At 43.6% G+C, this 13,316-nt stretch overlaps 1 protein-coding gene and 1 long non-coding RNA gene across 3 annotated transcripts in view; one reads left to right on the plus strand and one right to left on the minus strand.

The window, feature by feature from the left end:
* Positions 1 to 245: 245 nt before the first annotated feature.
* CPM (carboxypeptidase M) overlaps positions 246 to 13,316 on the minus strand; it is a 28,849-nt gene continuing 15,778 nt past the window's right edge. Inside the window, exons 3-9 of one of the 2 annotated variants that reach the window (XM_015856241.3) lie at positions 12,848 to 12,945; positions 5,213 to 5,385; positions 4,373 to 4,557; positions 3,935 to 4,105; positions 2,983 to 3,135; positions 1,821 to 1,969; positions 246 to 894 (exon numbers count right to left, since the gene is read on the minus strand). In XM_015856241.3, the coding sequence (XP_015711727.2) occupies positions 661 to 894; positions 1,821 to 1,969; positions 2,983 to 3,135; positions 3,935 to 4,105; positions 4,373 to 4,557; positions 5,213 to 5,385; positions 12,848 to 12,945 (1,163 nt within the window). In that variant the 3' untranslated portion in view covers positions 246 to 660. The remainder of the gene's footprint in view (positions 895 to 1,820; positions 1,970 to 2,982; positions 3,136 to 3,934; positions 4,106 to 4,372; positions 4,558 to 5,212; positions 5,386 to 12,847; positions 12,946 to 13,316) is intronic. The other variant, XM_085514850.1, reaches the window with a different exon arrangement.
* On the plus strand, positions 5,384 to 11,047 carry LOC146762346 (uncharacterized). Its single transcript, XR_014934131.1, has 2 exons — positions 5,384 to 8,571; positions 9,505 to 11,047. It is a non-coding gene; the product is annotated as an uncharacterized LOC146762346 (long non-coding RNA).

Here is a 13,316-nt window from a genome sequence, read left to right on the forward strand (position 1 = left end):
GATGTCACTTATGGCATAAGGAACAAAATCAGAACCAAGGCTGTGCACTGGTACTGGCCTCTAACTTGTGAGCACTCTACAGTGGCACAGGCTGGCACCAAGGCTCCAGCACGCAGCCCCTTGGCACATACCTCCTGCTACTTCCTCCCTGCATCCTTTCTTAGAACGGGCATTACTGATGTTATTTCAGTCCTGATCGGTCTCGTTTGTCTAGACAGGAAAGAACGGAGTTAGAAGTGTCATTCTTCATTTTTAGCAGTGGCTTTATTATGAGAAATTAGGATGGAACTAATTGCTTGCATGTGTGTGGGCACACAAACTGCTGGTCCAACAGAGCACCACTGGGACACACTTGCAGCACAGTCCCAAACTGTTTTTGAACCTCTGGCAAGTTCTTTAACGAAGTGTGTCTGTAACACTGCATCAGACACCTACAGTTACCATCTCAATGGGCTGTACAGTATTTCTTTGAAATAAAACATTGTCGTAGAAAAGTGACAGTCTAATTAAAGTATAACATCTGATTGTCAAGGCAATATTTTACAAAAACGCAATAAACATGATTACAAACCCAATTCTCAGCTTTACAAAAACATTCTCTTACATACAATCTTCGTTTCAGAAGCCGGAAGGTTTTGCCACGTCATGTAACTCCTGACTTCATTTGAAAATGGAAATCGTAACCATTACTAAAACCAAGATGTGTAGAGTTGGTTTTACTGCAGCTGACGTGCGTTCGAGCTCCTGGTACAGGGGGGTTCTGGGGCACGAAGCAGGGCTTGGTTTGACAGAGACATCTGGGAAGGAGAAGTCTTGTTTCAGAGCACTGAAGTTAGCAGTGTTGTCAGGGATGTCCACTGTCTTCAGCATCGATTTGAATCCTGGTACCGTAGCCTGGGAACAAGCACAAAAGATTTCTTACTTGGTTTTAAACACCGAGTTCTGCTCTGAAGCTTGTTTACAGTTTCAGTATATAGAAAAATGTTCTAAATCTAAGTTGAGCTAAACAAGAGGAAATAACAAAAGCTGAGCTGGGAATGGTAACAGAACACTTGTTTTCTCCCCACAGTTCCCAAGAAGGCTCTGCTAATTTTATTTGTGTCAGGGCCTCTCAGTGGATGAACCCACTAAATTGCTTCACAACAATGTCTCTGGGTTGGGGTGTTGCCTCTGTAAGGTGTTGTACTGATGGAGATTGTTTGCTTCTGGGTGCCCAGTGAAGGTCTGCTGCCATACTCCCTTTTCAGGCTGCAATGAATAGTGAAGGGAACAGAAGGTCAAGTGCATGAAGGAGGCTCTCAGGTGATGTTCAAGCCCAAGGAGGAATTTACCAGACTGATGTTTGAGTGGAGGGAAGTCTCTTCTCTGGGAGATGACAGAGGACGATTCCCATCTCAAACTAACTGTACAAATGCCCTCTCATGCCTCCTGACACCACAGCCATCACCAAGGGCACTGTCAGCCTGCTGCTGCCTGGGGCTACGTGGATCCCAGCTTCTGCCTTCTACAAGCTTTGTTTCTAACACATCAGGACAGCCCCAGCGCAGTCCAGCAACTGTCTCAGCAGGTTCCACCATGCAGTTGGAGGAATGCTTATTTCTGGGCATCCAAGGGACAGGAAATCTTAGTGGCATCTAAACATCTACTTACTGCCAACTCTAATTTAAAGATTATCTTGGAAGAAAAATCTGCCGGTGAGTCTTGACAGCTCCTACATTTGACCCAAGCAAGTTCAGCTTACTCAACCATAACGGTTCAGCCTTGCTGTGCTCAAGGATTCAAAGCACAATTAGAATAACTGAGGATGGCAGCACACTTACATTGATCACATATTTCCCAGGCAAAAGGAGAAGGAAGTACTCGCCGTGCTCATTTGTTCTGTAGGGGCAGATGTGAGGCCTCCCTTTGGCTTCCACGATTGCGTTGGGAATAGGATTCCCATTTTTATCAGTAACCTGACCTTTGACTCCTATAAAAGAGGAAGAGGAAAGATAACAGCGTGTATTTGTGACAAGCCGCCCTCTCTGGCAAAGTCAGACTGTTTGCTGCTGGATGCACTTAAAGGCCACTTCAATGATTTCAAGTACATCTAATAATATCACCAGTACTTAAACCTTCCTGGAGGGAACTGAAACAAATTCCCTTCTGTTGCCATTAGTAGCTTCCCTTCCCCTGACTTGAGACAACAGCACTGTAATCATAGAATCATAGAGTGGCCTGGGTTGAAAAGGACCACAATGATCATCTCGTTTCAACCCCCCTGCTATGTGCAGAGTCACCAACCACCGGACCAGGCTGCTCAGAGCCACATCCAGCCTGGCCTTGAATGCCTCCAGGGATGGGGCATCCACAGCCTCCTTGGGCAACCTGTGCCAGTAATCTTTGCTTCTAAATCTCACTTGCTGAAAGCATCAAACATACTTGTTGGATGCATTCTCACAAACCACCCTAAAGTGAGGACTGTCAATAAGCAAAACAGTTGGACATTCATGGCAATGAAATGCGACAACAGCAACAGATTTATGCGAACTCTTTAACTCGCTGCAAAATGTCTCTGATTCAATAAGCAGATATTTTGCCTCAGCTGTGAAGCGCAGACCCCACAAGCCCCTAAAAGGCCTTAAAAATACAAAATCCAAATAGCAAAGATCCTTGAAACACTGAGTGCATGCATGTACACATTTAGAGACCTTTGGACTGCCCCAGCGCAGCTCACTGAAAGGCCCATTCCTTATTCCTGCCCAGGCACACATTCAGCCCCATGCAGCACTGCAGGAGCACCTGCTGCCCCATGCCCAGCACAGCCATAGGCTGTCCACTCATCCCATCCCTGGGATGGAGTCCCAGGGATGCAGTACTCATCATTCAGGTCTTTCTCTGAATGCAGGAGCTCCCTGGTTTGAGCCCCCACCACTGGCCCCATATGCTGGAACGTTCCTATTCTGCCCACTGGCCTTGTCTCCCAGCTCAGTTGGTACCCACCTAAGTGTACTTGCTTTATATATTCAACCAGAGCAACTCTGTTGTCTCTCCAGAACTTCTCCAGCTGCTCTGCTGGAGGATATTTACAGCACGACAGCTCCAATGTGATTTCAAAACACTGTCCCCAGACATAGTTGTAATCTTGCATTCCACCTTAAAAGGAAAATAAAGCAAACTGTTCAGCTGCAAAGAAGCACCAAAGGTCAAGCAAGATGAAAAAGGGGAGTGGAAAGTGTTGCTAATTGCATCACACCTGTAAGAAAATCAGCACATAAAGCAGACAAATTATCTCTCTGTGCCACACCTGTATTTACTGCTTCCTCTACCAGTATTTGGAGAGTTATTTGTTTTTTAAAGCACAGCAGTGTCTTGGAAATGATGGCATTTACAGCTGAAGAAGGGGAGGTCTTTGACTCAAAAACTCACTAAGCTTTTCAAACTCTCCCAACCCAACTGAGATGGATTGATTCAGGGGTTGGCATCGAGTCTGTCTCTCTGAGCTGTCCCAAGAGCCCTTTAAGGAGCTGCCAAAGCAGCACACAGGGCCAGAGTCCACAGGACCCACGTTCTATTTGGCCGTGCGTAAACAGAAATGAAAAAGATTTATTTCAGTAATTATTTTTTTTTTTAAAGGGTAATATAAGTGCCAAACATTTGTTTTCTTTCTGAAAGGAGAAGAGAGCTTCTCAACTTGGTGCCGGAGCAGCTGGCAATATATGAGTGCAATATATGCCCTGAGAAAGGACACAGACAGAGCCAGAGCAGACACTATCTCATTTCTCTCTTGACACTGCTAACCCGTGTCGTGCTCAGGTAATCCCTGTTGGGGCCGGCTTACTCATTTCTCATAAGCTACTCCAATCAATCCTTGCAGTCACTGCCCTTATCATCAAAGGTGGCAGAAGCAAAAGTGTATCTGATGTAGCTGGAAAAGCAGCATGAAGATTCTTACCTTCCAGCTGGTACCAGGAGTACCCATTGGTAATGCCATCTGGGAAGGTCGGTCTGCTGTCACACCCGATCCCTTTGTACATGCTGGCATGGTTGAAAGAGTAGGTTTTTGCCAGGTGAATAAAAACGTCATCATCTGGAGACCTGCTGTAACCATTTGATGTGCCAGTAACTGCAGAATGAAGACAGCCGTTGTGTAATTCTCTTTACTGATAAAACATACAGCACTGTCTTATACACAGGATAAGAACTTCACAAACAGCCAAAGCACACAGTGAATTTTAAGATCCTATTTTGTCCATGATATTTACCAAAACCTGCTCATCCCAACTCAAAAGCTGGAAAATACTTTGCAGAAAACCTTAAACATTTTGCTTTGGTAGAGCAAAAACTGCTAAAATGAATCAACTGGGGAAGAAAGGGCTTGTTCCAGTCTTACCTGAGTTACCGTTATCAAATGTGTAACTGGCAACCAGGGCACCCCCGTGCAGGTTTGCTGAAAGAACGAACGTCTCATTTTTTATCCAGTTGATCACTGCTTGAGTCTCTGGCTGAATGACGTTGTTGTTATTTTCAAAGGCGTCAGGAAAATTTCTGTTCAGATCTTCTCCATTCTTATTGTACCTTAGGAAAGAGAGAAGGCACTCCTGATACCATTTTGCCCGTGGACATCTCAACAGAACCAGCCCAACGGAACTTGAGAACTGGGCCATGCATGTAGACATTGAGAGACCTTTGGACTGCCCCAGCACAGCAAGTTGCAAGATGCAATGCTAGGCTACATTTTCTCATGTGAGGTTTTTTCCCCCCTAGCACAGTACCTATTACAGCAAGCTATGCTTAGTCTAGTTTTTCCCCCTTACTAAATAGAACTGCATTCAGTATGAACTGTGAACACGAAGAAGGGTTACATAGTTCTCCAACTGAGAAAGATCTCTGTGGGTGGACAACTTCTTTTTTTTTAGTAGTACTCTAAAGGCCTAAAGAGGTCATTGTGCTTCTATTCACAGCCTGGGTCTCCTGCCCAGAAGGTCAGGTCATTATATCCTTCTGACTAATTTTCTCTGACCACAGCACATACAAACATCTGCGTGACTCACTCTTCCAAAAACTGTCCTGTAACAGTGACTCTTGTGAACAGCAAAGGCCAAACTTAGTCCTAATACATCCACTGGGCTATTCTCTCCACTCAGTATGATTCAGCCTCTTTGCTTTCTCCAGCCATTACCCCACACCCATTTCCCTTACCCACTCCTGCCCCCACCTAAGCCACCCTAACCTTCCTCTTGAGTAATAACAGTCAGGCACCACTGTAGCTTCAAACCCATCGGGGTTCATCGTTGGCATGATGTGAATCCGGGTATTATTGAGTAGCCGGGTAATAGTTGGGTCACGTCCATAGCTGGTCGCCAGGTGGTCTATCAGATGGAGCAGGATTTCTCTCCCAACAGTCTGTAAAAGCAGCACAGGTTTTCTTTTAACTCTGCTGTAGAAATAATAGAAAATAAGCAAAAAAACATTTCAAACCCCACCGCCTTACACATAAATGGCTGGAGTTTTTTCTATGGCTTTGGTTTTATGTGGATTACATAGGCATGAAGGAGCCTTCTGGTCAATACTGTTCTGTTCCGTGCTCTCCCTCCGATTACATTTAAGGTAATTTAAAAGATTAAAGGAGTCACTAGAAGGTTTTCACAAGGGTTTTAAACCCGGATCAACCAGAACTTTTTCTGTGATGGGAAACTGACTGTGTCAGCTACACCACTTAAATCCTGTGTAGATAAGGCACAGGCTTATCAAAACCTAAAACTGCAGAGGCTGCCTGTTAGGGATCATGTGGGCCTGGAAATGCAACGCTGCATCATCTCAGAGGCTCTGCAGAGTCAGCTCTGTGCCAGTGCCTGAGGGTCCCTGGGTCCTGCACACGAGCAGTGGTGCTGTGCATCACCACATGGCAGCAATTGCTGAGGAAGGAAGGAGACTCCTCTGATCTATCAGGGTGCTACACAGCCAGATTTTTGTCTTGTTCATCTCCTTTTCTGAGAAGTCAGCTTTAATACAGGCTCAAGAGAGGCTGAGTTCCAGTAAAGGGAATAGGGAGGCCCCACAGGCACTTCTGTTGTACTTTGTTACATGGCATTTTACTGTCATAAACACCAGCATTAGGAAAACAGAGCAGGTATGTACAAATCCTTTGACAAAGATGGAAGAGCCTTTTTGATGTAACATTTCAATGAAGGAAGGGCAGTGGCAGAAGGAAGCCAAATACCCTTTTTTGTTCACATAAGCTTTGATAAGTCACGGAAACTGTTGGGACATCCCCCTCTTTGGTCTGCTCTGACAGATATCTGAGAGTTAAGACCCACGCCATTCCGTGCCAGCATCCAGCAGCACGGCACGTTCACTGCACCACACTTTCCGGGAGCGCTTTCTATAGCAACATGACCCACGCCTCAAGGGAGCTGCAGCTTTCCTAATCTCAAGCTGGGATGGGAACAAATCAAGACTTGTAACTGGATGTGCTCTTGCAGATGGCTTATCTCCACTTTTCTCCAGGAATTGAGACTGTTAAATTACTGCAAGCTCTATTTCCAAGCTATGGAGTCTCAGTATCTTCTAGAAGAGTCCTGCACCACTAAGACTAAAGTACCACAAATAATTATCTCCTCCTAAACTGAGAAACGTGGTGTTACATTACTTATTTGTTCCTAATTTGATTATTACCTGCCAGTTTCTGAAGATCACCCCATCCACTGATCTGCTGGGGGAAGCAGCACCAACAAATGCATTGATTGTCCCAGTAACTACTGGTTCTTATTCTGGACTCTACAGCAAATGGATTTGGATGGGGGAAAAAAGATACCCAGCTTCCCACGTTGCTGGCAACTTTCAAATCAGCACATGGGAGCCAGACCACTCCACAGGTCTGCTAACTTTACTCTGCGAGGTGTAAGGAGGTATGTGACAGAACCTGTCTTGTAGAAGCAGCTCAGCTCCAGTGCTGGGTGATAGACATCTTGGGAAGCAGGAAGGGCAGGGGGAAGAGAGGAGGGGAGAGATGTCAGCCAGAGCATGGCCCTGGGCACCAGAGATAAAGCAAGCAGACTCAGAGAAACAAGAACAGCCCTACCACACACAGGGAGCTGAACTGCAGGCAAGACTGGGCTGCTCCATGGAGGGAGTGGGAAAGAGCCCCTGGTCCTACAGTACTTCTCCTCAGTGTCTGGTGAGAAAAGTACTCTCAAGATTTAAAAAAATAAATAAATAAAAAAGAGGTAGAGAAGCAGAAAAAGAAAGGGAAAGATGCAGAAAGAGAAGGTGGCTGAAAAAGGATAATGTTCATAAATAACGGTGGTTCAGCAGTGCTTGATGTATGATGTACTTGGTAATTCAGGGTTAAGTCCAGGCTTATTTACACATAGAGCGCTGAACAATCCTATGCTATAGGATCCCCTGCATAGCTATTGCCATATCCAAGTACTGAGTACCAGAACAATTCAGCTACCACCCGCCACAGAGGGTACTCTGAACTCTGTGTATTAACATTCAGCTTTGGTAGAACAACAGAAGCTAATTGCTTTGATCCAGAGTACCTCAGATTTCTTGACAAGGCACATCTGGAGGTGCTTGAAGGAAGGGGAAGACTTAGTTTGAGAAAGCATAGCTCCAGTTTTGATCAAGCATTCAGAAAGCACCTAATGCCCAGCCAACATTTACCTTGACACTGGGGAGTTCAGCTGTACCTGTGGAACCAAGCTACAAGCCTTTTTTTATTATTATTTTTAAACTTAAGGACTTCAAATAAATCTAGATATGCCGGAGGCAAGATGCTGACAGTAACATCAAGGACAGACACCTCAACGTGCCTCTCATCTAATACACAGATGTGGGGAGCAGAGCAAAGATTTCATGTCTTTGGTTTTAACTGCATCATTCCAATGGCTCTCATCCAGGTGTACTGTTTTGCCATAGCTCAGATGAGCCCTTTTCCCCACCCCTAGGGACAGTCAGGTGTTAAGATTCTCTGCTACTTTCAGATACCCAAGTTTCTTTGTGTGCCCCAGAGGGAGAGAGTTATTAGAAAAGGCTTTCAGTGATCCCCAAGTGAAGTCTTGAATGCAGAGCCACGTGTGTGTTGTAGGACATGGATCTGCAGAGCAGGGTGTGACTGTCCTTCCTGTAAACACGCACTTTAAATCTACTGACAGTCACTTCTGACACAGCTGGGTCAGCACCCAGCTCAGGTGCTGAAGCATTTAGAGAAGCCTGAGCTGCAGCTCATTAAAAGATTAAGGTTAGTTGTGATTGTACCTGTGCCCTAACGCTTCACTCCATCACCTCTGTTTTTAAAGCACTTTTATTACCCCATGGTACAGACCTAATGCCAGGGCACTATGGGTGGATAGACTCTGCCCATCTTTTAAGAACAAAATTCTTTCCCTAAACATGACCTGTTTTTTTTTCAGTTGAACTATGTTGAAAGAGATCCAACCCATCAGGTAGGACCTGTTTCAGAACAGCACAGCCCTGCCACCTCTCCTTGCTCCAGCCCCAACTCCCATACAGACCCACCTCAGGGAGCAGCATCACAGCAGAGAAACCAGCAGCCCTCAGGCTTATCGCTAAGATGCCACACATGTAAGACATTCTTTTTTAACACTTGTAGAGCATTAATTATTATGCACAGCTGTGACACACCCCACTATGTTTGTCCTACTTTGCTAAAATCCACCAGTCTTAAAGGCACCGTTTGTGCAGATGCCATTTGGCTCACACCCATTTCTTTCTACAGCAGCGATCACCATGGAAATACCACGTGTAGGGACTGCAGTTTGTTTTACAACTGAAGGAAGTAGCAGCACAACACCAGCCCGCTTTTGAACTAACAGCTGGCAGGAGTTTCTGCCTGAGCAAATTCTGATCTGCACAGCTTTCACATGGCTGAGATACGGGTCACTGCTTTTCCCATTCAGGAGGGTGAGAGTCAAGATCAGAAAGGAACTGAGGGCCGGCAGCAGCTCTACCTGTGTTGAAATAGATCTCAGCAGCATCCTGCTGTCTTAAAGTGAGGTTAAAAACCAGGTTCGGTTGCTGGGAATTTCAAAATGCCTCATGCCTCCAACTTTCTTTATACAGTATCTGCTGATACTGAAAGCAGGTAGAAGATAGCTCCCTATATATTAAATATGTATAATATATCTTGTACAATACGGATAAAGGACAGCAGAACATGTCCTGAGAATTCATTATAGCACATTTTACAGTATATGGATGCAACCTTTTGCCCAGCCTGGTGATTAAAAATAACATCTTACCATATGGGGATATTATAATAGCACAAACACAGCTCCCATTCACTCCTGGAAATGAAGTCACAACATCCTACAAAAGATTCACTGCTTTTTTATCCCCCTGTTGTTTCGTTTTTGAGAGCTCCAATTAACACAAATACAGCTACTCCAAACTGGAAACCCTTCTATGGAGATGGTTATGTCCATAACTACATAGGGTATAGCTTCAGGAACTTAAATCACGAGTCAAGCCAGTAATAAAAGCACTCTTTCCTTCCAGGTAGTCTGGTCCAGGCCCACCAATAAACAATAAAAGAGACAAAATACAGCTGAACTAAGTTATCAGAAGGGGATGGTTTCAGAGAAGGATGGCATGAGTACTATCACCTTGGAAAAGGGATGAATTCCGTGATGCTACTGTAAGCGTGCTACTCTAGCTACACATCTGTGTAATACACTACAGAGAACAAGCAGTAACACACAGATAGTTTACACTCCGTTTGGATACGCTTTCCCTTAGAGTTCTTCTAAATATAAAAGGTTTAGAAAGAGCCTACTAATGAAATCCCGAGGCTTAGCTGTGCACTCAGCAGTACTGCTGGTCAAAAGCTGCACGTCTCAAAGCGTCTGGGGATTTGGCATCGGTCACTGTGACAAGGAATGAGTTTTTCCCCAAAGAGGAATGTGCAACTGTATACATAGAATAGGAACTCTTTCAACGAGAGCACAGCCCTGGGACAGGAGAGGGCTGAGGGCTGCTGCCTAATTCACAATGAGCTGCAACTGAAAAAAAGATAAAGAAAACCACCCCAACAACCAAAAATACAGTAAGTCACATTGCTGCTCCCTACAGGGAGGAACAGCTAAAAACCAAACCAGACAAACCTCTAATTTGCTTCAAGCTGCTTGAATCAAAGCACTGATTCGGGACTTCAAACACAGGGACTACCACTGTAACGAACAGGCCTCAGAGCAGCAGGAAACTTTCCTTGTCTACAGCAAACTTCACCGACATTTCACAGGCCTATGCATTTTGTGCAGCCTATTAGTGCCATTTTGATTCAAATCCAGCACGGTTCAAAGTGACAGAACGATCTCTAATCATCAGCTTTAGTTTGGCTTAGGCTAAATAAGAAGTACTGCTAAAAATGCTGTCCAACTTCATTCAAGCACAGAAACAATGGGAAAAGTCTCCTGTTGCACCTCTGGGGATGTAGGGCAAAAGTTCGCTCTATTTGGCAATGGCTGTCACAAGACAAAATCATTCAGCTTTGGCCAGCCTTGTTTTCTGCTATATATATATATATATAAAAAACCTTAACCTACTCTAAACATAACCTTCCCAATTCTGATAGAAGTGCTCTATTCCTAGTGTTATGTACTCTGTCTATTTTAATGGAGCTTCCCTGTTTGGCAGTCCCCCAAGTAACCCAGGTTTTCCCTTCAGCAGCACATGAGAACAGTCTGTGCGCACACAGTTCAGGCTTTCCAGTGCTTTTAGGAGAAGCCCACTGACTGAATCAAAGATGAGCACCGTCTGTATTATTGTGACAGCTTAAAGGGGGAGTGTCAGCAATAGAACTGAATTTCCTCGCTGTGTACGACTAATGGAAAGCATCTCTGAAGCACAAGAGGAACTCAGAGATCAATGAGGCTACAGCCTTGCAATCTGAAGTTATGAAAGCCTGTGGAACACAAGTTGGAGCTTGTCATACAGTTAATGAAAAACTTATCTGCTTAATCTATTATAGGGGAAGCTGAATCCTTCCCCAGTGACTAGTCCAGCAGAATCTTAGATTATGGGAATAAATATTCAAATTCTCCAATGCTTGTCTATACGAGGAATTCATTTCCTGCCATATGAAACACATTTATGGTCAGACAGAAAAAACAAACACCAACTGCGTATGATATCCATGCACAAAGAAAGGCAAAGGTTGGGGGCCTGACAAGGAGGATCAGCCTTAATTCTGGAACCTTTCCTAGGTGTGTGGTTGGTCTGATGAACAAGCCAGAATGAACCTCATTAGAGAGTCACATAGTACAGCATCTAATGCTCCAGCACTGTTAGTTCAAGGAATTAGTTCAAGGAATAACACTTCTCAGACAAGCTTGTGAACAGCACTTAGATATTTTGCTTCATTTGTTATAAAGTTAACTTAAAAAAAAATCTAGATTGTAGATGGCAATTCAGGTTGCCTACTCTCTTGCAACAACTAACCACGTAAGCACACAAACTTTGAGCATCTCCACAGCCAAAGTTTCTTATGCACAGCTCAGTAGGCAGCAAGAGTAGCAGGAGTGCCTCACTGTGAACACCTCAAAAGGAGAAGCAGCAGGAATCTGCCCTTCTACAGACCAGTTCCAGCAGATCTGAAACTCTGGACAAGATGGCATTCTCCCCTCCAACTCCTTTCCACAAAGCTGGCTTGTCTGTAGCCACAGATCTTGAAGCTTTCTCTGGCAGCCTGTAGGGACTGTCACACACAGCTGCAATCCCTAGGCACCCTGCACTCCTCTGCTGACACACAACAGGTTTCAGGAGCTGCAGGCTCTGCAATGGGCATCCAGTACCACTTAAACATTTGAGGATGTGAATCAGCTTACTCCCACACAAGAGTTAAATCCCAGAGCAGTCAGACTCCCAGCACTTCGAGCATAACTGCTGTTAAACCAGGTGAAACTAGTCGGACTAAGGGAAAATTCTTGGCATGGAATATCACAAGTGCCTGTAGGCATGCAAGTGCTCAGACAGTATTGATAATAGAAATAGCTTGTGATCTGTAATGCTTTACACTGGATACACTTCCAAAACCAAGGAAAACAGATGAGTATTCATCTATTCATCTAGTATTCAGTCTAGTGTATAAAGACAAGTTTTGCCACTTCTGTGTTGAATTCATTAGCCTTAACATTAAAGTCTACACAGAAATATGTTAGCTTAATTTTATCCAAAACATACCTAATAAGAGCAGGGAAAAATAAAGGAATAAAGAAAATAGAGGGCAAGAAAAGATCAGAGAGAAGAGTGAAGCTTGCAGTCTATTAAAATTTACGTATTACTCCTGGAAATCTCACAATCACCATTATTCTTCTTTATCGTTAATAAATTAGCATTATTTCCAAAGCAAGTTAAGTTGCTTTGCTTTTGTATTCATCGTGTTATCTTAGGTAAATGTACGTATTCCTAGCTTAAGGTTATTAAGAGAATCTGTCTCCCTAAAAATGTATTTGGTGGCTCACAATAATTATTTTTCACTCTTAGGATGGATTTGAAGAGTTCCATCAGCCATACTTCATCCCTGGCTGGTAATAAGCAGACCATTACATCTGATTCATTGCCAGTAAAATTAAACCTCTAGGTTTATTCTTATGGAGAAGACAAAATCCTTTCTGTTTGAGAGGTCTTAGATGTAACGATGGGAGGTCTCCCAAAACACTTCTGCCAGAGCAAAGGAACTTTGTTCTTGAAATTCATTGAGGATATTTCTTGACAAAGATCTAATAAGTGTGTATTTTGATAAAATAATTGTGTATTTCAAATAATAAGCCTGAGATAAGTTCACCTTAAACTTTTGGTAAATATAATTGATACAAGTGACATTGCAAAAGTTGAAACGTACCTCATCCCCATGCATATTAGCAACATACTTGAATTCTGGAATGCCAATCTTATGTTGGGTTGGAAACCTTCCCAGAACAAGAACCCACAGGTCTCTACCTTTAAGAGGGGAAGGGGAAAAGACAATTTTTTAAACAAAGTACAAAATGAGGCAAGTCTTAAAGAACAAAAAAAGTACACAAGAGTCGGTCATCAAGAAGACCAACAAGTTCCCATATTTCATAATTGCACAGACGATCCCATAATAGTGCTTTCAAGTCCAATTATTTATAGGAATACTTGTTAAATTAGTCATAGGAACAAATGTTCTGTCTTCCAACTGAAAGCGTGCTGTGAATCCTGAAATGTCAAGAACATTTAAATAGCGGTAGAAAATAGGTTTGGAGGAAAAAAATATTTTTCTAATCAAATTCTACAGTCAAGACTGTCAATCAAGTTAATCAAGCAAATACACAGTATTCAGACTTATT

This window comes from Coturnix japonica, chromosome 1, assembly GCF_054131305.1.
Source record: "Coturnix japonica strain WE chromosome 1, WE-NBRP24, whole genome shotgun sequence".
NCBI classification, from domain to species: Eukaryota; Metazoa; Chordata; class Aves; order Galliformes; family Phasianidae; genus Coturnix; species Coturnix japonica.